This window comes from Phacochoerus africanus, chromosome 7 (genome assembly GCF_016906955.1).
Source record: "Phacochoerus africanus isolate WHEZ1 chromosome 7, ROS_Pafr_v1, whole genome shotgun sequence".
Taxonomy (NCBI): domain Eukaryota; kingdom Metazoa; phylum Chordata; class Mammalia; order Artiodactyla; family Suidae; genus Phacochoerus; species Phacochoerus africanus.
In genome coordinates, this window is record NC_062550.1 from 24,226,715 (window position 1) to 24,253,020 (window position 26,306).

At 35.0% G+C, this 26,306-nt stretch overlaps 1 protein-coding gene and 1 pseudogene across 1 annotated transcript; both read left to right on the plus strand.

Annotated features, from left to right (window-relative positions):
• The first annotated feature begins 7,745 nt into the window (after positions 1 to 7,745).
• On the plus strand, positions 7,746 to 8,670 carry LOC125130326 (olfactory receptor 6C6-like; annotated as a pseudogene).
• A 10,218-nt stretch (positions 8,671 to 18,888) lies between these two features.
• LOC125131723 (olfactory receptor 6C3) lies at positions 18,889 to 19,824 on the plus strand. Its single transcript, XM_047788493.1, has one exon. It carries the CDS (start codon positions 18,889 to 18,891, stop codon positions 19,822 to 19,824), a length of 936 nt encoding a protein of 311 aa, XP_047644449.1.
• The last annotated feature ends 6,482 nt before the right edge of the window (positions 19,825 to 26,306 follow it).

Below are 26,306 nucleotides of genomic sequence, written 5' to 3' on the forward strand. Positions count from 1 at the left end.
GACTCGTTTGTGAAACTTATCATAGGAAAAGAAGACTAAAAGTTGAACATGAAACATATATATGAATAGAATATAACAATATAAATTAACATATATATTAACCTATATATGTATAAATATATAGGAAGCTCAATACATATATATTCGCATAAATATACATAAATTAATCTAAATGAATTCACGTTTATAAGTATATATTAACTAAATCTATATTTTAACTATATACTTATGCAAATATATATCTCTGGGCAAAAGTTTCTCCCCAATCTGAAATTGCCAATGACGCATAATTACAGCTACATTCAATTCCAAATTCTTTCCCATCTGTTAGTTCTCTTCATTATAATATTCTAATATTCGTCATAAGTTTTCCCCTGGAACTTGAGTGTTTTTGATTAATATGCATTTCTGACCATCCCTCCCAGGTGGACTCCACTCAACATGTATTATTTAAATAAAAGAATATCAGTTATTTCATATGTATATTCCTATCATTTTTATTTCACCTGTGCATTAAGTTGGTTTGTCTTTGTAGAATGAGTATTAGAATGGTTTTAAAAAACCAGGATTGGAGTTCCCTCATGGCTCATCAGGTTAAGGATCTGGCATTGTCACTGCAGTGGCCAGCATGGCTGCTATGGTTTGGGTTTAATTCCTGGCCCAGGAACTTCCACATGCTGCAGGCACAGCTAAAAACAAAAACAAACAACAACAACAAAAAAAAATGCAATGGACTAAGTTCTATTATAATTCTTTTGATGGTCAATGACTAAAGGAGTATTGATTTCCATTAAAAATCTATACCATATCTACCTAAAATATGGAGTTCCCATCATGGCTCAGTGGTTAACAAACCTGACTAGCATCTATGAGGACACGGCTTTGATCCCTGGCCTCACTCATTGGGTTAAGGATCAGGCGTTGCCTTGAGCTGTGGCGTAGGTCACAGATGCTGCTTGGATCGAGCATTGCTGTGGCTCTGGCGGAGGCCTGTGCCTAGAGCTCCTATGGGACTCCTAGCCTGGGAACCTCCATATGCCATGGGCGTGGCTCTAAAAAAAAAAGACAAAAAAAAATTCTACTTAAAATAGTTTTGAAATCTTCTTTGCACTGCGATTACAACATTATTACTATCAATTTTCTTAATTGGATTGGCTCTACTCAAATGGATAGTTGTTTCCCAGTATATGTGACAAATAAAGCATTACAAAACTGAATATTTTAAGGAAAAATATTGTGTCATTTTACTGCAGTTAATCTTTTGAGATGTATTGCTATAGGTGTCTACATAATTTGGGACACTATCTTACATCTTCCATATTCTTTCTTTTTTAATGTTCATTTCTTTTATTTTTTTAATTACTCAAATGAATTTATCACATCTGAATACCTCAGAAACTGTAATACTCCCTACTTTTCTACATATAAGATTTCTATTTACTTCCATGTTGTACTAACCCCCTTTATGTTAAAACGTGTTAGTCTGTTTCTTTATATACATTAAAAATAGTGAATTACTAAACCATTCTTTGTAAAATGCATCTTGTTACACTTGTATTATTAATGTTACTCTCTTGTCTACTTAATTTTTACATTTTTGAAAAAAAATTAAAGTAAGTCTTCAATGCTTCATGTGATTTTCCAAAGCAGATATTAGAGAACAGCTTTAGTGTTTTTAATGGCAACTAAAGATATGTGGTCCTTAAGCTACTAAGTGGCCACAAGCATTTATTGTAAAACGTGCATATTTATATCATTGCAATCAAACTCTGATCTTTGCCCTTTATCTGATTTGAAGAGGTGTGTTTTATGATTTAGTCATACAATTTCTCTTGTCATGTGGGTCTAACAAACTGTTCTAGAATTACATTATCTCAGATTTTAAAGAAGAATTGCCAGTATTTTCTTCACATTACTTTATCCAGAACCATAGTTAATTCATAAAGAGAATCAAAGGAAGTGAAAATTAGATATTACTGTGTGTACATAAAATAGATTACAACTCCTGTTAATATGCAAACCATAAAAAAATGCTATCATTATAAAAATTTTAAACATAAAAATTCCACAATCAAATTTAATTTCCTGAATTTGACTGACTGTGCATTTGACTTAATTTCAGATTCTGAACTTGTTAAAATTATAGTTGACTTACCTTCTTGGATCTCTTGGATCTTTTGTTTCCCTATGTGTGCATGGAACAGCCATATGCTAACATAATAAATTTTGACATTACTCTCTTTTACAATCATATTTTACTATCTAACCTGGATGTTTATTATCAGTGATTTTTCACACAATGTGTACATATCATGTGTTAGTAAATATTTTTCCACATTCCTTTATATCTATACTTTGCCCTTAGAAATCAGGTGCCAATAACTATAGCAGACTTCCAACTTCTAGTCTGAATAAACTGTACTTTGCGAAATTTTGTTCCTACAATTGCTGTCATTGCAAACCTCAAAATAGTTATTTTTCAAAGTAAACTTAAATAATATAAAATAGAAGGAGAGCACTGAAAACAATCCCGGGGCATTATATAATGAGAGATAAGCCACCGTTCCAAGAAAGAGATTCCACATTGCCATCTGGGTGCTTATAAAAATGCTGTGTTTTTATCATTTTTTTACTTACTACATTCCCAAGGGATCTACTGAGATAAAACATAGGGAAAAAAAAATCTCTTCTCTGGGGATCAGAGTTCCAAAAGAATTAATTATTGCCAGTGAAAAAAACACCATTGTAATCTACTTTAAACAAAAGCTAAAGTATCCCAGAGCAGTGTCTTAAGCAGTTTAGAAAAATCAAAGTAATGTGACCTCATCATAAGGTCACTGGTCTGGGGCAACATTCAAAAATCCCAAGCCAGTTTTCAGCAATGCAAGACATTGCCATGCTTCCAATTAGCAGTAGAAGCAATTTTAGACTTTATTGTAAACCATTTTACATTTGGGCATGTAGTGATGTATATACATTATTCATACTTCATAATTAAGAATCAATTTTAATAGATTTCTGAGATGAGGCTTGGGGTAGATTTTGATGAAATTATTTTTGATCCCTCAAGTGAACTGAATTTATCTATGAAATGGATTTTATGTTAATGCTTATTCCTGGAGACAGTCCAATGTTTATCAGCTGGTGAATGGAAAAGGGAATTGTGGTATACACACACAAAGGAGTGCAGTATACACACACAAAAGAGTAAAGTATACACACACAAAGGAGTACACTATAAACAATTGAATATTAGAAATGTTATGCTATGTAAAAGAAGCCAGATACGATATTATACATACTCTGTGAATCCATTTGTAATTCTAGAAAACACTAAACTATTGCGACAGAAATATGATCAGTGGTTTTAGAGGCTGAGGATGAGGAGAAGTAATTGACTACTGAAGTGTTTTGAGGGGACTTTTTAGAGTGGTGGAAACATTTTTATATGTTGATTGTAGTAGTGGTTGCATGACACTGTATATGTTTGTCAAAAATCACTAAATACATACCCCCAAAGGTCAATTTTTGTGGTTAAATTCTATCTCAATAATCTGGATATGACTCATTTCAGTTTTTAGGCTATGGGTAAGATTACATGGATCGTATTGTCCAATCTGATAGCCCCTAGCCATCTGTGGGTATATACATTTAAACTTAAAATAATGAATATTAAATTCATACTGAATTTAATTCATATTTCAAGTGCTTAAAGCTATAGGTGGCTAGCGGCTATCAGACTGGACAACTCTTAGTTAGATCATTGATATTTAGCTTTTGTCTTTTCTAAGGCATACATTTAATTATACCAATTTTCTGTAAGTGTCTTTAGGTAGTTCAAAACTTTGATATGCTACATTTCATTTTTGAGTAGTTCACAATTTTCTCCAAATTCTTTCTGATTCCTCTTGCGAATAACTGACTATGTACAAGTATATTACTTAATTTCCAAATATTTGGTGACTTTCTAGTCCTTTAGTAACAGTCCATCAGAGTACAGATCCCCGGTATTTGAAGAACAGAGTCTTTTGCCCATCTTGACTCCTGCAAGCTGGGTGCAAACTTCTCCAAGAACACGTGCATTGCTGCCACCATGGGGTTAAAGGGTTCAGGGCAGTTTCCTCTTAGTGGGCTAGGAACTGGAATTACAGAAATTAACAGAAATTCATCATCTCAGCCTTCTACTGAAAGTTTCCAGCTTGCATAGACTCTAGAGTTCCAAACTGACTACATGAGACAGATTCTGCCAAGACAGGGAAAGAGGGGCTTATATAATATGGCTTCAATATTAATTGGAGCGATAAACAAGATAGGGAAGAATAACCAGGCCAGAAAACAGGGAATCAAGATCCAGGAAAATTAATTTGCCTTTTGACTCTCATTTTCCCTGAGGGAATTACTGACTCCTAAGTGATGACTGAGAAATGGAGAAGAGCTCAGTGTTTTTGACTAGTGCCTGGCTCCAGAGATAGGGCACCTCAGAGGGACTGGGTGAACACCTCTAGTTTTAGATCAAGAAACTTTGGTAGGCAAACTCTCACAGGTACTAGGTAGTTCAGCTTCAAATCGTCTCAACATGTGCATTTGGATTGAGGTATCCTGGATTACTAAAGGCAAGTGGTACCTGGCAAACTCAAAAGTTAAACATTTCTGGAGGAATGGTCATGATCTTAAGCCACATTTTCTTCAATTGCACATCAAATAAATACAATGGAATAAGCTCTATGGTGCTGGATTAATGTACCAGTGCTTGTTCATGTTATTCAACATCTAGTGAGAGATTATAAAAACAAATATAAGTATGAATATATATTGTGTGTATCTGTGTTTGTGTGTATATATATTGGTGTGTGTATGTGGGACTCTGTTAATTTGTCCACTGTGAGGGCCTGGGAACATTGATTCTGTGTACGAATGAGTGCATAGAGCATCCATAGAACCTAGATCTTCCCTTTAAAATATTTTCTTCACTAACACAACTAAGACCCCTTCAAGAAAGGGTTTATGCCAAGGTTGGTACAGAAAAGGTACAAGATGATATCACAGCAATTTCTGGTGCCAGAAAATAAAGAAGCCTTTAAAAATTGAGGGGGTATGATAAAAGGACAAAAAAAAATATCTTGAAGTGACTTATATTGGCCAACTCTGGGGCAATTGAGCATTAAAATAAGTAATAATAATAATGAGTAAAATTGGAAGACATAAATGTGTAATGATGTAAATTATCTATAAACTTGAAGTTTTTCAATGGTTCAGCTATTTATGTAGTATTTAACATACCTACACAAAATAGTTACTATTTTTATTTATTTTTTATTTTTTATTTTTTTGTTTTTTAGAGCTATGGCCCTGGCATATGGAAGTTTCCATGCCTAGGGGTTTGAATTAGAGCTATAGCTGCTGGAGCTCACAGCAACACCAGACCCCCAACCCACTGAGAAAAGCCAGGCATTGAACCTCCATCATCATGGATTCTAGTCAGGTTCATTTCCACTGCACCATGACAGGAACTCAAGAGTTCCTAATTTTAAAGGTAGAAGAGTAGCTCTATGTGGACAGTCTTATAAATAGCTATATTAATCAAGAAATAAAGTCTCATCATCATCAATAGTGGGAACATTATGAAATAGCACAATATCTGATAGGATCCAATGAGAAGGTATCATCACTTCTATGACATTTCTGCCAAAGGTTCATAAATTGAATAGAGTCATGCAGAAACTTTAGACAAAAATTGAAGGACATAAGATATAATTACTGGGAAATGATTTCCAAACAACATTCTTGAAAGTTAACGGAAGACTAGGAAACTATTCCAAATAAAAGGATACTAAAATATAAAAATTAGACAAAACAGGCAGTTCTAAATTAAACTATATTCTTTTTTTTCTATAAAGGGAAAATTTTCTACATTTGGATAAGATTGGAGGATTTGATGTTAATACCATACCATAATTAACATCTTGATAATAATGTTTTTATTGCGCTTAGCTAGTAGAATATTCTTTTTTTATAAATACACATAAGTATATGGAATGGCAGATGGAGCATCAAGTGGCTTAGGAATAAAAGATCCTTGTTATGTATTTTTCTTTATGTGTTATATTGTTTCAAAATAAAAGTAAATAAGAGTCATAATCCAGTTAATGAAATTCCAATTTACTGCCTAATGGAAACAAGAGAGGGGTTTCTGTTTTAGGTAAACTTTCTCACCAGTAGAACTCATCACTTTGTCCCATGGCAGAGGAATATCTGAAATTCTTGTTGGCATTAAATATTTTAAATATGTCAAGTTTAAATCATTTCTTGTTCTCTTTTGAGAGAACATCCCATCAGTTTTGTATTTAAAGCATTTCACAGGGTTTTTTTTGCTTGATTTTTCTTTAATTCTTTGTTTTCTGTTTCTCTCTTTTTCCTTTCTTTATTTTTTCTTTTTTTTAAACTTAATTGGTATGTCCTTTCTGAAAGCAGTCTCCAGAGGGCATTTCTTTTGCTTTCCTCTTTTAATTTCAATTAATCCCCTGTGCCTCTTATGGGCAAAATGATAAAACTGCAGCTTTTGTTAGTGTACAATTTGAAGCAACAGTTGGTTGTGGCAAATTTTAGGTTCCTTTCATTGGGAGATTTCCTAAAACATCTTTTCATTTAGAGTACAACATTTTCAATTAGAATTTTTATGAAATTAAAAAAAAAATAGAAAATGAATCTTATGTGACATAAAAGAATATTCTAATTGAATTATCTGTACTATCTACATCGTGATTTTTACGTGTGTGATTAAAAGTGGAAGATTTTACACATGAACATAATTTCCAGATTGTATCTCTTCTTTGAATCCTTCTCCAGAAAAGCACTGTAATTAAATTTACTCTTCAAACAACTGAATAGTTTATAATAAGGTGAGAATATTTATCATTTATTTTTGGCACTTATTCCTATCATAGTCCCATAGGAGGAATTATATTAATATAACCTGGAAGTGGTAAGTCACATATAATTTAGTATATATATATGTCTAAGTCAAAAAAAAAAAAAAAGCCATTCTATAAGTTAGGTAATTTTCACTGACACTTGAATTGTCATATTTTCTTCATTTTTATACAGATGCAATATTCAGTTCTTCCTGAGTACATGCAGGTGATTATGAGAAAATTGATATATTTAAAACCAAAGGAAAAAACAATTTTAGGAAATGAGATAAAGGAAAAATGGAAAATATAACATTGGGAGAAATAGTTAATGGCATGTATTAGAATATTTCTATGATAGAGAAAATATGTAACTATTATTATTTTTATGTGTTCTGTATCTTTAATAAGTGTTTCAATGAGCTATGAGTTTTTCAAATAAATACTGCAAATTGACATGGTATAATTGTCAAGATGTCATAAGAAACTTTTCAGTACTTTATGAAATATACATAGAAAATCATTTCTAGTAATACCTATATTCTGTTTAGAATATTAAATAGAATTCAACTCATTGGGAAATTATCAACTAAAATTTAAATTATCTTTCAGGTTGAAATGGGGAGAAAGAAAGAATTTAGTTATAAAGGAGCAGCCAATTTGAGGATGTTTATGCTAACAAATGATATAATTTTAGGTATCTTGTGAAGTTGGATCAAACTTCTAAACTTATCTACATTTCTGAATTATTTTTTCTATGTCTATAGTTCTTATGTCTTGTTACATCAGCTTTTGGAGCTGTTTCCTTGTATCTATTTAATAGGTCTCAAATCTGAAATGAAGAACCAGTCAGGAGAACTAAAGTTCATTCTGCTGGGATTAACTGATGACCCACAATTGCAAATTGTGATTTTTATATTTCTCTTTCTAAACTATATGCTGAGTGTGATGGGGAACTTATCCATCATCCTTCTTATCTTGCTGGATCCCCGCCTCAAGACTCCCATGTATTTTTTCCTCCAAAACTTCTCCTTCTTGGAAGTTTCATTAACCACAGTCTGCATTCCCAGATTCTTAATAAGCATCGTAACTAAAAACAAAATAATTTCCTACAATGGTTGTGCATCTCAGTTATTCTTTTTCCTCGTATTAGGTGTTACAGAATTTTACTGCTAGCTGCCATGTCTTTTGATCGTTATGTAGCAATCTGCAAACCCCTACATTACCCAATCATTATGAGCAAAATGTGTGCTACCAACTTGTACTCAGTTCATGGGCAGCTGGCTTTCTGCTTACCTTTCCACCAGTGGTCTTGGGATTGAAACTGGAATTCTGTGCTTCCAAAGTAATTGATCACTTCATATGTGACACTTCCCCTGTGCTGCAGATTTCTTGCACAGACACTCACATCCTAGAATTGATTTCATTTATCAGCTGTTGTAACTCTGGTTACATTGTTGTTAGTGATTTTTTCCTACACATATTAATCAAACCATTCTAAATCCCCTCTGCCCAGAAAAGGTCAAAGGCTTTCTCCACTTGCTCTTCTCACATGATTGTAGTCTCCCTTACTTATGGCAGCTGTATCTTTATTTACATGAAGCCATCAGCAAAGGAAAGGGTGACGTTATCCAAAGGAGTAGCGGTTATCTATACCTCAGTTGCCCCTTTATTAAATCCCTTCATTTACACTCTAAGGAACCAGCAAGTGAAACAGGCCTTCAAGGATACACTCCAAAAGGTTGTTTATTTCAATAAATGAGGGAAAAATTAAGTTTGAAATATTGGAGAAAAAAATAAAAATTGTTCTTCATTTTAAAATTTCCTTAAATGTGTCCTTCAATTATTTAGCCTTCTCAAAACATTTTAACCAAGCCTTTTAATACAATGCCTTTTTCTTCTTAATACTGTTTATTATTATCATTATTTTCTATGTTACAATAAGAGTCCTTTATTCAAGTTATCAATTATATTTTATCTATAATACATAGTACTGACCTAAATAAAATAATTATATATTAATCATAAGAGCATTTTACAGACATATGTATAATAGCATATACTACCACTGGGATCTGAAAAGTACTTTAAATGTAACTTGCTGGTATCATAAGCCTGATAATTCAAAGTTTTATACTTTTGGCTAGTCATCCAAGGTTGAAATTTAGATGTATATGTGAGTTTGATCAAGTCTCTCAAATTCTTTGTTGCTCAATTTGTCCAGTTGTGAAATACATGTAATAATGATAACTCTACTTTTATAAGGTTCATTTGAGAATGAAATGAGACTCTCTCTATAAAGTAATTCAGGATCTGCCTCTGGTCTAGACTGTACCCTTAATAAGTATTAGCTGCCCTTGGGTGAAGATGTTGCTTCATTTGAGATAATATTCAGCAAAGGAAGAAAAAAAAAGGCAGCCTACAAATTGTAAGAGACTTGTATGTCCAAAACTGTACCAGATCCCTACTGGTAAGTTTAAAGTCCTGAATATGTGGAATGAATAAGAATCGCCCACCAGCTTAGGCGTTTTTAAATGCAAGTCCATATTCTCATCCCTAAAATATGTTTTCGACTTAACGGAACACAGAATAGGAACACAGTCTACTAGGTGATTCTGAGGCTGATGATTCACCGGACAGTGTACTTTTAAAATCTAAGACCTATGTAATCAGGTATTTCTTTTAGAAAGATTCCTCTGTTGACTGTTTTAAGGATAGGTTTTTCAGATGTTGGAGTCAGGAAGACAAGAGCTAATGTTTTCACTACATGAGTTATTTGTGAGTTAAAATGCAATAATGGCCCATGAATCCAAAGCTCACTGTGATACCTCTGGAGATATTTAGAGGAACAAGCTGAAGGAAGCTGTTAACCTTTGGATCTCTGGAATAAATTAAAGGCGGTTTTTTAAAAAATGAGTTGAGTTTTCTTGGGATTTTCCCTCTGCTCACTCCTGCACATACTCACTTATATGTTTAATGCCTTTTAAGAAAGAAGTATTATTGATACACTGTCAGATAAAAAGAGGCCTTCAAAAAAATCCCCCAAATATATAGATGTCCATCCTGCATGTAATATTCCATCAGGGAAAAAATAAGTGAAAAAAATCACTAAGGTAATTTTGATAGTATAGCTATTATCCACGAGTCCCTGGTAGAAAAAATTGAAGTTGAGAGTTGTGTTTTGGATCATTGTTATCAACCTGCTTTTCTGTGTCGAAAATAAGGGAGTGAGTCCACGTTACTATATTCACGTTCTTGACATCTTCATCGACCTAGAGTTTACTTTCCAATAAGTTCTTAATAAAACTCTAAACCCTTATTAGATACTTGATTTGTAAATTTTTTTTTTTTGGCGTCTTGTGTCCTTTGATCACTACAGCTTTAATTTTAAATCAAATTAGGCCATTTTTTCTTTTGTGGTTTGTGCTTTTGGTGTCATCTTGAAGAAAACATTGCCTGATCAAAGTTACAGGGAGTTATGAACCACAGTTTCCTCTACGAGATTTATCATTTTAGTGCCCATATTTAGGTCTTTCCTTTCTTTTGAGTGGATTTTTGATATGGTGTGAGACAGTGGTAAAATTTTTCTTTTGCATGTAGGTATCCAGTTATAACCTTGGTACCTTTGTTAAAAATCAGTTGATCATAAATGTCTACTATAGGACTCTTTGTTCTGTTCCCTTGATCTGTAGGTCAACTGTTATGCCAGTATCACCCTCTCTTGATTACTGTAGCTTTATAGTAAGTTTTCGAATTGGAAAATACTACTCCTGCAACTTTGTTTTCCTCTTTTTCAGCATTTTGGCTATTCTGGGTCCTTTTCAATTCCCTTGCAATTCCATATGTATTTTAGGATTAGCTTGCCATTTATGTGAAAAGAGTGGTTGAAAGTTTCATAAGCCTTACACTGAATCTATAGATCAGCTTGGGAAGTATTGCCACCTGAATTAACAATATTGTCTACAATCCATGAAAACCAAATGTTATTTTCTTTGTATAATTTTTGCACTTATTTTGTTCAATATGTATAAAATAACTCCTCTCACCGAAACATTAAAAGACTAAAACTTCAACAAATATAAGCAAAAGACTTGACTAGACATTTCTCCAAAGGTATACAAATGAGAAAAAGCAGATGAAAAGATGCCCAAGATTAGTACAGTGGTCAGCAGTCATTAGAGAAATACAAATGAAAACCACAGTGAAATACCACTCCACAGCCACCAGGATACATAGATACATAAATATAATTAGTGTTATTTATGATGCTGAGAAAGTGGAACCCTCACACATTCTTGCTACAAATGTAAAATGTGCTGCTATTTGTGAATGTTGGCACTTTCCTTAAAAAGTTAACTACTGAGTTACCATATGATTCAGAAATTCAAACAACATTATGCCCTTAAATCTGATAGCTTATGAGTTCCCATTGTGGCTCAGCAGGTTAAGAACCTGACTAGTATCCATGAGGTTGCAAGTTCAATCCCTTAACCCTCAGTGGGTTAAGGATCTGGCATTGCTGCAAGCTATGGTGTAGGTAGCAGATGAGGCTTGGATCTGGCATTGCTGTGGCTGTGGCATAGGCTAACAGCTGCAGCTCCACTTCAAACCCTAGCCTGGAAACTTCCATATGGCATAGATGCAGCGCTATAAAAAGAAAAAATAAAAGAAAAAAAATCTGATAGTTTATATGAAATTGGCCAATTTCAGAAAAACACAAACCCTAAAACTCACTGAAGAAGGCATGAACATGTCCCTATTTCTATTTCAGAGTGTGACTGTGTAATTAAAACTCTTCCCAAATATGAAAATTTTAACTTTTTCTTTTCTTTTAAGGCTGCACTTGTAGAATATGGGAATTCCTGGGCTAGGGGTTGAATCAGTGCTGCTGGCCTATGCCAAAGTCACAGGAATGCAGGATCCCAGCCACATCTGTGACTACGCCACAGCTTGTGACAATGCCAGATCTTTAACCCACTAAGTAAGGCCAGGGACTGAACCTGCATCCTCATGGATACTAGTTGGGTTCTCAACCACTGAGCCACAATGGGAACTCCACCAACTCTTTTTTAATATTACCCTAATGTGAAACCAGAAAACTTAATTATAAGAAGCGGAAACTACTACAGCTCAATCAATGTCTCCCATGAACACTGATATAAAAATTCTTAACAAAATTTGATTAGTCATTTATATATATATGTGTGTGGATATAGATAATAAATACATCACAATAATTTTTAATTGTATACCTCTTCTTGGCTTTAGATATACAAAGGTGAAGTGAACAAAGCCCATTGTTTTAATAAGTAGCTTTATAATAGAAACAGACAAATGTATAATTAATTACAACAATGTGAGATAAGAGTACAAAGTCTTAGGAAGGCAGAGAAGAGACAGCACTTAATCCTGGCTTTGCAAACAGGAAAGATTTCAAAGATTACATGAGATTCAGATAAAACCTTAAGAAAAGTGTCTGTGTGTGTGTGTGGGTGGGTGTGTGTGTGTGTAAGAAAGAAATTAAGAGAGAGAGAAAGAAAGAAAGAGAGAAAATGCCTAGCAGTTACAAGAAATGGTGTGCCACTTGATGAGCTCAAAGTAAAGTTCACCCAGGGCCTGGGTTTCAGCAAGATGATAGGCATCTTTCAGTGAGATGCTATTTTAAGAATGACAGAAAGGGGGAAGTTCCCATGTGGTGCTGTGGATTAAGGATCCAGCATTGCTGCAGCTGCACCACAGGCTGCCACTGTGGCGTGGGTTTGATCTGTGGCCTGGGAACTTCCACTGCCATGGTTAGCACCCCCACCCCCAGAAAAAAAGACTAACAGAAAGGGAAATAACTGTCCAGAACAAGTATCTGAATTAATGAGAATGTTCTATAATCTGTGTTATTCAATACACTAGCCACTATGTACTTTTAATTAATTCATAAATTTAATTAAAAAAATGACTCATGCAACTTGAGACTTACATTGTGAAACTTAAAATCTAGCAAGAATGACACCTTGGTAGCAATTAAAATATAATTATTACTGCAGAGAGGAAGCACTGCACATTACAGAAGCATAGAAGAGTTTGAGAAAATCAAAGATTCAAAGAAGAGTGTCATAAAGAGTAAAATTAAAGTAGAAGTGAATTGAAGGGCCAAAGAAACCACCTCCAGGAGGCAGAAGAATGTATATGACTGTGCATCTTCTGAAGGAGAAGAGAAACTGTCAGATTATTAAAACAAACAAACAAAAAACAGTTATGTGCCAATGAAAAAGTGAAGATGGGTGGCATGAAGTGAGTCTGAATGGTAGGAGGGGGTCAAATCGCACAAGACTTGGCCCTGTTAAAATTAGACACTTTATGTTAAAGGCACTATGAAGACTTTTCTATTTCTGGAATATTAGAGGTATGATTTTCTCAGACCAAGGTGATATTTCAAAAGATGCAGTCACTTTTCCAGCTGAATCATTACATGTGCCTGTTATTAATGAGACTTCTGGGCTAGAAACTTTATTAACAGGGGATAACCTGACATCAACCCTCTTGGTAAATCACTGTTCAAAGTCTTCCATTGGCTCCAGCCCACTGATGTCAGGGCAGCTGGATATTCAACTGAAAAGCCAATAAAAGTATCCATCATATTTCATTTAATAATAAATGCTGGATGTATTAAAGATGAAAATGTAAAAAGCCAAGCCACAGAAGTGTTGAATATAAACAAATATGTACAGAATTTTAAAATATGTGGATGTCCCAAGAAGAACAGGTCACTAAGAATTCATGATAGACTGTACAATATTTTAGAGTTGAATCATACCATAAAAAAGTTAAAAAGGAAGGACAGGCTCTGAAAACATGTTGCAACAGGTAAGACATGCAGGGGTTTTAAAGCCTCAAGGAGATGGCTGCCAGAACACCCCAAGAGAACACGTGGCCAGTGACCATTTCAGAGCCAGCTCTCCTACCAAAGCCACTGGGCACAGGCAGACCGCATAGGGACGCTCCCACACGAGGACATGGCTTCCAGACTGGGGGGTAATTAGCTATTTCACCTAATTTCATAGAGGCAAACAGGGAAAATAAAATAAAATGAGAGGATGGTGCTATATGTTCCAAAGGAAAGATAGAACCCCAGAAAAAGATTCTAATGAAATAAACATAAGTAATTTACATGATAAAGAGTTCAAAGCAATGGTAATTAAAAGGAAAAAAAAAAAAAAACACTTACTGAACTTGGAAAAGAATAGAGGAACACAGAGAGAATTTCTTTCCTTTTTATTTTTTTTCATGGCTGCACCAACAGCATATGGAAGTTCCCAGGCCAGGGACTGAGTGGAGCTGCAATTGTGACCCACACCACATCTGCAGCAATGCCAGATCCTTTAACCCACTGGGCCAGGCCAGGGATACAACCTGTGCCTCAACAGCGACTTGAGCAGCCGTAGTCAGATTCGTAACCCTCTATGCAGCAGCAGGATCTCCCACAGTAAGAATTTCAACAAAGAACTAGATAAAAATAAAACTGAACCAGTCAGAGCTGGAGAATACAATAATAAATAAAATATACACTAAAGTGAATTAAAAGAGGATTATGAGATAAAAAAACACTCAAGCAACCTAAAAGAAAGAATACTGGAAATCAACCAATCAGAACAGCAAAAAGAAGAATAATTCCAATGAGGATAGTTTAAGGGACCTCTTGGACAACATCAATTGTACTAACATTCTCATTATGAAAGTTCCAGAAAGAAAAGGGAAAAGGGGCAGAAAATATACTTGATGAAATTATGGCTGAAAACTTATCTAAAGAAGGAAATAGATATCCAGGTCCAGGAAGCAAAGAGAGTCCCAAACAAGATGAACCCAAAGAGACTCAAACCCAGACATGTATCTTCACTAAAATGGAAAAAGTTGCAGATAAAGAGCGAATTTTAAAAAGCACTAAAAGAAAAAAAAAAGAACTTTGCAAGCCAGAAGGGAATGGCATGATATGGTTTGAGATGTAAAGCACAACATGACCAATATAACGAGCAGTGCTGTTATGCTGCACAGACATGTTAGGAGAGTAAATACTAAATGATCTCATTGCAAGGAAAAATATTTTTCTGTTTCTTTAATTTTGTATCTATATGAGATGGTGGGTGTTTAATAAATGTTTCCTGAAGTTTGTAAGTCAAATCATGTACGCCTTAAACGTACACAGTGCTGCACGCCCATTATACCTCAATACAACGGAAAGAAAAGAGTTTAATAGACAAAGTCAGAATTCTATACATTATTGACTGCTTTTTGAATAAACAATAGTATTTACACACTTTTACCTGTAAAAGGCATAACATACATCTCTATACTACTGTAGCATGGTCCTCATTATATACTGATAATTATTGATCTATTGATTGATGTTATATATAAAATATATCCTCATTATATATTGACTGATGAAACAAAATGGACAAATGTATATATATTTCCCTAAGAAGGGAAAATATTAATTTGCATATGCAATAGCTTATGTTTAAAAAATAAACAATGGACATATAAATCAAAGAACTTTTTTAAAAAAGAGTTCCAGGAGTTCCCGTCGTGGCGCAGTGGTTAACGAATCGACTAGGAACCATGAGGTTGCGGGTTCGGTCCCTGCCCTTGCTCAGTGGGTTAACGATCCGGCGTTGCCGTGAGCTGTGGTGTAGGTTGCAGACACGGCTCAGATCCTGCGTTGCTGTGGCTCTGGCGTAGGCTGGTGGCTACAGTTCCGATTGGACCCCTAGCCTGGGAATCTCCACATGCCACAGGAGCGGCCCAAGCAATAGCAAAAAAAAGACAAAAAAAAAAGAGTTCCATTTAGAAAAGAAATAGGTTGGAAATAGCAGTGTTTGAAGACAGACTTTTAAAATTTTATGTAGTTTGACTATGTGATTTTGTAACTATATTGATTAGTTACAAATCCATTAAATATACAGAAAGATTCTCTGAAAAATAAAATTGACTAGAATAAATACAATTAAACGTGTATTTAGTTGGTGAGCACACAAAACAAATAAAACTACTCCCCACAATAATTGTATTATCAACACCTATTTTACCCATCAAAGCGGTCTTATTCAAAGAAATCTTAAATATTGTAATTGTATTATACATCCAAGTGGGATTTAATCTGAGGGCACAGAATAGCTAAAAATACTTTAAATTGTCCCTAGGTAGGAATGATACTGTGGGTGCTAGTGCTGTCATTGTTATTCTAACTCCGTTGTGTGTGTAATGCGAGGGGAAGAAGCAAATGAAGATTGATGTGATTTACACTTTTGTCTAATTCTACTGATAACTAGGTTCTCATTATGAAAGGAAATACAAATGTATGAAAAATAAAGAGGGTTTTGTAAAAGTCCAGTAATCCTAAATTGGAATGATGCATTTTAGGATGCACTCATGAATATTATAGCTTTTAAAAAAGTACATATTTGCTGGCTCGATCCACTAAAAATACCTAGAAAGGGCAATCAATCTCACAGCAATGATCAGAAATAGTACCCAGTTCTTATCTTAACATTTCCTTACCAATGTACAGAATACTCTTTGAGTCTGGAAAAACATGCCATTTATGACAGGAAGGAAGCTATCAAAGAGTAAAGGTGTAATGTCCGAAAGAGTGAGAAGCCAACCAAAGAGCTGGCTAAAGCGCTCTCAAGAAGCAGTGATGTCACTTACTAACGTGACCTAAACACAAATTTGTAAATCCATGTGTTCCTAAAGATGAACAAAAAGACACCAGAGAACCAACTCTGAGTACTGAAAAAGAAATGAAGTAGACATCGTCTGGGCTTTTCTGCATAAACTGTAACAATGAATAAGCCACTGGTAAGTGGCAGACTAAGAAAAGAGCCATTTGATAAGACAATAAAGTAGTGGCTCTAGCCACTTATCAACAATCGATAATGCAAAAAAAATCAATACGATAAATAAAGGCAAAGGCCAAGATGAGCAATAAGATGGACAATACTGGCACAGCAATTAAATATGGCTGTTGATAATAACTAAATTAGTTAACTTCAGTAACAGCATTTTTTGAAAACTGTGAGCACAATGCATGCATTATAATACTTATTATTTAACTTAAATTAGGAAATAACCTTGCTTTTGAAGCCCCAACAATAACAAAGCCTCAGGATAAATAACAGAAAGTATACATGTAGAACATTTTTATGTACCAAGAAGATGATTAAATATAAAGTACATTAAGGGTTCTACTTTTGTGATTTTACACTTATTTTGATCACTCATGAAATAATAAATAATTGCGACTAATGGAACTGACTGTTTGGAGAAGTCAACATTCAGGTCCTCTCTGGGACACAAAGATGTGTAACCATTCTCAAGGGAGATTCACTATAGAGGAGAGATAGGTGGCTGCCGAGAGTGGCTTCCAGAAATCCCTCCTGGTCTATGATTTGGCAGAGATGTGGCCTGGACTTTGCTTTCTTCCCAGGAGATCAGTGCCTGACTCTCATCTTATGTTAAAACACCTACACTCAAAAATGTGATCTATTAGTGCAACCAGAGTGACGCGAGATCTGAGAATCTACACTCATAATATCCAGTGTTGCCATATCCCTGGCAGTTCTTTCTTTAAATATTGTTTCTTAAACTTCTAGACCAACATGATTGAAGTGGATGATAGTATATTTCCACAACTTCATAAGGTTTCCAATATTCTACTTTCATTTCCTGAACTATTTCCTAAGAATCATCATAAAATAGAGAAAAATTTAATCACATTTGCTTAGTGTGACTTTTGCAGGTGTCTGGCAGAGAAGCAATGCTTTTGCATTCTATTATTCACAGCAGAAATACGGCTGTCTGAAATATGGAGAGGGTAGCTGTCATGATTTTAGCAAGCCAAATACAAAGAATGTATATCCAGCAGAGCTGGAAATTAACTCAACAGGTTAGGATGGTGAGGCGAGGTTTTCCTATACATTTCTGGAATACACCATAGGATCAGTTTTCTCATGCAACAGATAAATGTGAGGCAGAACTACAAGGAAATAAAACATTTTTTATGAAAGTTTATTAGCTAAGAGAGAAGGATGTTTGAATGGAAAATGCACTAAGCTACAAACTGGGTGAGAGAACTGCTAAGATCTGAGGCAAGTAGTTAACTTTTCAATTTGTGTATCGGTGCAAAGTGAAAAATAGGTAAGTACTGCCAATTCATTTAAGCACAAAAATAAAAATGTTTCTATATATACATTCCTAGCAATCATGGGAGATGTCAAATATCAATGATTTCAATGGAATTATAAGACAAATCAGTAAGTGAATATCTTCTCTATTAATTAAATAAAATAAATAGGAGATTTATTCTATTTGTTGTAAATACATATACAATATGTATAGAATGTTCTCATATTATCTTTATAATTACGTTAATGAATATTAATGTAAATTAAATTAATTATTAAACATTTTAAAGTTTATTTTATTTGCGAAGAAAATCATTAATTGATTTATTTCATAAAAGTAATCAGTTGTTACTTTATTCTTCTAAGTTTCATTTTTATTTTTGATAAAAGTGAGATCATCCATTTGTTTTTAGGTGATAATATCTGCTAATATGCACATCATAGAAAAAAGAAAAATGCATATTTATATGATTATTTCAACAAAAATTCAATGATTTGCATAAACAAAACAAAGCAAAAAGCATTGATTTCATTTATCAATTCTCAATAATGTGACTTACTGTATGAGGTCTTCTTAACTTCTGCTACATTTAAAATAAGAAAACTAGAACATAAAGCAGGAGTCACGAATATGTACTATGACAATGCAAAGTTGATAGAAATAACACCTTCATGAATTATAGACAATACTTGGGAACTGTATCAATGATGATATTGATCTTGATGAATCATATCATTCGTCCCCTCCCGTTAATATACTCTCCACCTAAATATCTTTAAAAGAAGAAAAAAAGAGAAAAAGAGAAATGAACCACACGGTGATCACAGAGTTTGTCCTCTTAGGCCTTTCCGATAATCCCGACCTTCAGGTTGTGATTTTCCTCTTTTTATTTGTCACATATGTATCAAGTGTCACTGGAAACCTGACCATCATCACCCTGACCCTGGTGGACTCCCATCTACAGACGCCAATGTATTTCTTCCTCCGGAACTTCTCTTTCTTAGAAATCTCCTTTACTACTGTATGCATCCCCAGATTTCTGGGCGCCATTATCACCAGGGATGAGACTATTTCTTATAACAACTGTGCGGCTCAACTCTCTCTCTTTATTTTCATGGGTGTGACGGAGTTTTACATTCTAACTGCCATGTCCTATGACCGCTATGTTGCCATCTGCAAGCCTCTTCATTACACGACCATCATGAACAGGAAACTCTGCATCCTGCTTGTGCTCTGTGCGTGGCTGGGCGGGTTTCTGACCATTTTCCCTCCCCTTATGCTTCTCCTCCAGCTGGATTACTGTGCTTCCAATGTCATTGACCACTTTGCATGTGACTATTTCCCCCTTTTGCAATTGTCTTGCTCAGATACATGGCTCCTAGAAGTAACCGGTTTTTACTTTGCTTTGGTTACCTTGCTGTTCACTTTGGCCCTAGTGATTTTATCTTATATGTACATTATCAGGACTATTTTGAGAATCCCATCTGCCAATCAGAGAAAAAAGGCTTTCTCCACCTGTTCCTCTCACATGATTGTCATTTCCATCTCTTATGGAAGCTGTATATTCATGTATGCTAATCCCTCGGCCAAAGAAAAGGCATCACTGACAAAAGGAGTAGCTATTCTCAACACCTCTGTTGCCCCCATGCTGAACCCCTTCATCTACACCCTGAGAAACCAGCAAGTAAAACAAGCCTTCAAAGACATGGTCTATAAAGCAGTATTTTCTGCAAAGAAATGAACATTGTGGTTAAAAAAAAAAAAAAAGACACTCTAAAGAGCATTTAATTAAATCTTGAAATTCCTCACTCTCTGTATAACTACACTTGCTCTTTTTATTCCTTTCACACTCCGCATTACAGTTAATATATCTTTCTGATCAATTTGTTCCACCTCCATGCCTAAGTGTCTCCCCTGCATTGTTTACTGACATTTGGAAATATAGTAAAAGTTATTCCTCCTTCAGAATCTTCTGGAAAGTAAATATATTTCTTTAAGAGATACTTTATAACACAAAGTAAAAAATAGCTTTAATTCTGTTAATATCAATTCCTGAAAGGTATGTATACTGTCACAAATGTAGTGGTTCAAAATTAGCATGTAATTTCTTGGGTATTTTCAGATGAACATTGATATTTTCCTAAGGTTTAAAGAATCTACATGTTCTGTATTATTGAATATTAAATTCAATCCAAAAATATAATATGTACTAGTGCATTGCACTTTAAAGATAAGAGTTTTATACTTTGTGAAATTGAGTGCATATTTTCAAGATAAATATTGATCAGATACTATATATTACTTATAGGGTATTCATGCTAGCTATCATTTGGGGATAATATTTTTTAAAAAATTTCAAAATATAGGCAGTAAAACTAAAACACTGCCACTTTCCTGAACTCAGTGAGCATCTTTATGAAACATACTTTGAATTCTTTTTCAGGTGTTTATATACCTCCATTTTATTGGGGTCTGTTTTGGGAGATTTATTTTGTTTCTTCGATTGTGCCTTTTTTCTATTTCTTCACATCCCCTATAATTTTCCGTTGTTGTGGATCTACACATTTGACAATAATCACCCTTCCCAGTCTTTTTAAGCTGGCTTTGTTCGGTGAAACCATCAACATTCAGCCCACTCAGAGATTCTGGGGGCCAGTGAAATCTTTTTTTGAGAAAGTATCTTCCCAGATTTGTGTTTGGAGATTCCTAACTACATAATCTTTGTCCATTTGTATATGGAGCTCATAATCTCTGGCTCCCTCTGTTTCTGTGTGCTGTAACAGCCCTTAGGCATCTAGAGTTTGTCAGGTCCCAGAGGGGCTCCCAGAGAAGCTACACAGACCCCAGTCCTCCAGCAGACCCTGAAAGGCTCAGGTGTGGGACACATGCTCCCCACCACACACAACTTTTTCTTCCCTGGGAAAGAGTCACTGAGTTGTGCTGACCTCAGTCTGCTGTAAATGGGTCCTCTGGAGCATAACATTTTCCAAAGAATCCCCTTACAGGGTCATAAATTTTACTTTCTTTAAATTCCATCCTTCTAAATTAGTTGAATCTCACTTCATGGCTTAAAATATGATCAGAGGTTTCTAAACATTTCTTGTACACTTGAAAATTATACGTAAAAGTGGTTGAGTGCAGTGTCCTACTTGAGTCAGTCTACTCAAGTTCAGTAATCACATGATTTAAATCTGTACTTTTACTGTTGGTACCATTACTGAATTATTTAAATCTCCCCAAACAACTAAGGAGCTGTTTCCTTCTGTTTGTAGTTTTGTCAAGTTTTTATAAGTGAAAATATTAACACTATGTTTTTATGCAGACACAAATTTGCAATTGTTATATCTTCTTAAACATAGCTTTTTCTCATTATGAAAATATATCAATTCTTCTCTATCAAGTATAATTTTTTTCTGTAATACTGGCATTGACGCATACTGACATAGCTACACCAGTATTTTAAAAATATATATTGTTTACATGGCATACATTTTATCTATCAATCATTTACTTTTGAGTGGATACTGGCATATTGTACAGATTCAAACTCTGGCCTGGGAACTTCCCCATGCCATGGGCGCGGGCATTAAAAAAAAAAAAAAGTAGACATTCAGATTGGCTATTTATTCTTGTGTGAGAAAGACTAATTGTGCCTTTCAAGAAATTAGTCTCAGAATTCCTGTCATGGCTCAGCAGTTAACAAACCTGACTAGCATCCACAAGGATGAGGGTTTGATCCCTGGTCTCGCAGTGGATTAAGGACCTAGCGTTGACCTGAGCTGTGGTGTAGGTCATAGATGTGGCTTGGATCCAGCATTTCTGTGGCTGTGGCGTAGGCCAACAACTGTAGCTCTGATTTGACCTCTAGCCTGAGAACCTCCAAATGCTGCAGGTGCAGCCCTAAAAAGACACACACACCCCCAAAAAAATGAAAGAAATAAATTAATCTTTCTCTATTGATTTCTTTTCTATTTTATTGATTTCTGCTCCAATTTTTATTACTTCTTCTCTTCTGCTTAACTTTGCTTTAATTTGGTCTTTTTCTAATTTCCTGAGGTGGGCATCTTAAATGATTGATTTTAGATTTTTTTTTCTTTTTTATATGTGCATTCAGTGCTATAAATTTCTCTTTAAGCATTGTTTTTGCTGCATGCCACAGATGGTGATAAACTGTGTTCAGTTTTTTTTTTTATTTAATTTCAAAATATTTTAAAATTTATCTTCAGATTTTTTTTCCTTTTTCATGTTATTTAGAAGCATGTTGTTTAATCTCCATGTATTGGGGGATGTACTAGCTATATATTTTTAATTGATTTCTAGTTTAATTCCATTGTGTTGTGAGAAGCAGACACTATTATTTCAAAACTTTAAATGTGTTAATGTGCACTTGATGGGCCAGTATGCGGTCTGTCTTGGTAAATAGTCCATGTGAGTGTGAGAGGAATGTGGATTTTGCTGTTTTTGAGTGAAGTATTCCACAGATGTCAATTTCATCCAGTTGACTAATGACATTGTTGAGTTGTCTTTGCCCTTATTGATATTCTACCTGCTAAACAGGTTCACTTCTGATAGGTGGGTGTTGATGTATCCAACTGTGAAAGTGTATTCATCTATTTCTTTTTGTAATTCTATTAGTTTACATTGTTTGATTATCTGTCATTAGGTGCATACACAACAGGAATTTTTATGTCTTCTTGGAGAATCGCTACTGTATCGTTATGTAATGCACTCCTTGGTTTCTGCTACCTTTCCTTGCTTAGATGTTTGACTGTCTAGTTAATATAGCTACTCCTACATTCTTTGAATTAGGGTTAGCATGGTGTATTTTTCTCCATCCAATTACTTTTAGTCTATATGCATCTTTTTATTAATGGTAGGTTTCCTTCAGACAACATATGGTTGAGTCTTGTTTTTTGATCCATTCTGAGAATCTTTGACTTTTATTGGTAAACTTAGACTGTAGATGTCCAAAGTGACTACTGATATAGTTGGATTACTATTTTCTATGTTACACCCTTTTCTCTATTCCTACTTTTGTTTTCCAGTCTTTCTTGCCTTTTGTTGTTTACGTGAACATTTTATATGATTTCATTTACTCTCCTTTGATAGCATATTGTTGCTGCTGTTTCTCCTTTCCCTTCTTCTTCCTTTTTTATGTTATTTCCCAACTGTTTACAGTACATATTACAATTAAAATTCATTTTCAAATCAGACTTTTCTACTGCATGAATCATGTCAGTACCTTAACAGATCAAATACCTAGTTTTTATTTTACCTTTACTTATTCCTTTTCTCTTGCTTTTTTAAAATTTATATAGATCTGAGTTTCTGACATATTATTTTCCTTCCTTCTAAAAAATTTCTTATAACATTCCCTTCAAGTTGTGTGTACTGACAACAAATTCACTTAATGTTTATTTCTCCTTCAAGAGAGAACTTCACAGGGTGCAGAATTACAGGTTGGTTGATTTTTTTTTCTCTCCACTATTTAAATACTTCACTCCACTCAATTCTTGTTCGCATGGTTTCTAAGGAGAACTTACACGGCATTCTGCTCTTTGCTCCTCTATACCTAAGGCATTGTGTTTGTTTTGGCTTCTTTCAGGATTTTTTCTCTATGTTTGACTTTCTTTTCTTTGTAAAATGATATGCCTCGGCATAGTTTTCAATATTTCTTCTCATCAGTCTTCTCTGAGCTTCCTGGATCTGTGGTTTGCTGTCTGATATTAATTGCGAGAAATTCTCAGCCCTTTTTGTTTCAAATATTTCTTTTGTTACTTTCTTCTCCTTCTGGTATTTCCATTATACATATGCTACTTCTTTTCTAGTTGTGCCACAGTCCTTGGATATTCCATTCTTTTTTTTTTTCCCACTCTTTCCCTTTGCTTTTAGTTTTTGAGGAGACTGTTGACATATGTTATAGCTTGATAGTCTTTCCTCAGCCATATCCTATCTACTAATGAAGTCATTAAAAGCATTTTTTTAAATTTCTGTTAAAATTTTAGAATGCTGTTTCCCTTTTACAGTCTGTTCTTGCATTTTGACTGCTTTATCTGATCAAGACCTTATCATATTAACTACAGTTGTCTTAAATTCCCAGTTTGATAATCCTAACATCTTTGCCATGTCTGGTTCTGAATCTCTGTATTGTCGGAAAAAAAAATTTTTTTTTGCCTTGTGGTATGCCTTCTACATTTTTCTTAACAACTACGTGTAATATCCTGAGTAAATGGTACTGGTTTAAATAGGTCTATAGAAGTGGAGTACTTAGGTGTGGAGTGAGGGGAAGCATTCTCTGGTCCTATGATTAGGTCTTAGTTTCATGTAAGCCCATGCCTCTGGACTATAAACTTCACAAGTGCTCCTTATTTGTCTTCTCCCTGCTTAGATGGAAAAGAATGACCACAGTGGGTTTGATTTGGATATTTCTTCTCTCACATGGAAGGCTGGAGGGTACTAGAGTTGGGTATTTCTTTCTCCCAGTTCAGTTAGGTTTCGGCAATGTCCCAGCTGGTTAGGCATTGGTTAACTATTTTCCTTGAGGGAAGACCTTTTTAGGAACAGAATGCTCTGATGTGTTTCAAAATGGCTCCTTTCTTCTGCTCCCTGCCAGAAGCATTAGGTGATTTTCTGTAATGTTTATTTCTGAACTTGGCCATGCTCCTGGAAGCAAAACTCAAAAATTTTGTGGAGGTTTCATTTTATTCTGGTCTCTTTACAGCTTTTTTTTGTTTTGTTTTATTATAATTTTTTAAAATTTTTTTTTAGTTTTTTTTAATTACTCAAATGAATTTATCACATCTGTAGTTGTATAATGATCATAACAACCTAATGTCACAGGATTCCCAACCCACAGCCCAATCACATCCCCCCACCCCCCAAACTATCTCCTGCAGAGACCATAAGTTTTTCAATGTCTGTGAGTCAGCATCTCTTCTGCAAAGAAGTTCCGTCTGTCCTTTTTTCAGATTCCACATGTAAGTAATAGCATATGATGTTGGTGTCTCATTGTATGGCTGACTTCACTTAGCATGATAGGTTTTAGGTTCATCTATGTTGTTAAACATGCCAGTATTTCATTCTTTTTTTTTTGTCTTTTTTGTTGTTGTTGTTATTGTTGTTGTTGTTGTTGCTATTTCTTGGGCCGCTCCCGCGGCACATGGAGGTTCCCAGGCTAGGGGTTGAATCGGAGCTGTAGCCACTGGCCTACGCCAGAGCCACAGCAACGAGGGATCCGAGCCGCGTCTGCAACCTACACCACAGCTCAGGGCAACGCCAGATCCTTAACCCACTGAGCAAGGGCAGGGACCGAACCTGCAACCTCATGGTTCCTAGTCGGATTCGTTAACCACTGCGCCACGACGGGAACTCCTTCATTCTTTTTAATGGTTGAGTAATATTGCATTGTGTATATGTACCAACTTCTTTGTCCACTCTTCTGTCGATGGACATTTAGGTTGTTTCCATGTTTTGGCTATTGAAAAGAGTGCTGAAATGAACATTGGAGTACGTGTGTCTTTGCAAGTCGCGGTTTTCTCTGGGTAGATGCCCAGGAGTGGGATTGCTGGATCAAATGGTAGTTCTATGTTTCCTTTTATGAGGAATGTCCATACTGCTTTCCACAGTGGTTGCACCAATTTACAACCCCACCAACAGTGTACTAGGGTTCCTTTTTCTCCACACCCTCTCCATCACCTCTTGTTTGTAGAATTTTGGATGATGGCCATTCTGGCTGGTGTAAGGTGGTAGGTACCTCATGGTGGTTTTGGTTTGCATTTCTCTAATAATGAGTGATGTTGAACATCTTTTCATATGTATTTTGGACTCTCTGTTTAGATCTTCTGCCCATTTTTGGATGGGGTTGTTTGTTTTTTGGTATGGACTGCAGAAGGTGTTTATAAACTTTGGAGATAAATCCCTTGTCAGTGGATGAACTTGCAGAGATTTTCTGCCATTCTGTGGGTTGTCTTTCCATTTTGTTTAGGGTTTCCTTTGCTGTGCAGAAACTTTGAGGTTTGATTAAGTCCCATTTGTTTATTTTTGTTTTTACTGTCAATACTCTAAGAGGTGGATCTGAGAAGATGTTGCTGTTGTTTATGTCAGAGAGTGTTTGGCCCATGTTTTCCTCTAAGAGTTTCATAGTGTCAGGTCTTGAATCCATTTGGAGTTTATTTTTTGTGTCTGGTGTTAGGGAGTGTTGTAATTTCATTCTTTTCCATGTGG

Coding starts and splice junctions, on each gene's coding strand:
- LOC125131723 (XM_047788493.1), top strand. CDS start 18,889: ATGAACCACACGGTGATCACAGAGTTTGTCCTCTTAGGCCTTTCCGAT.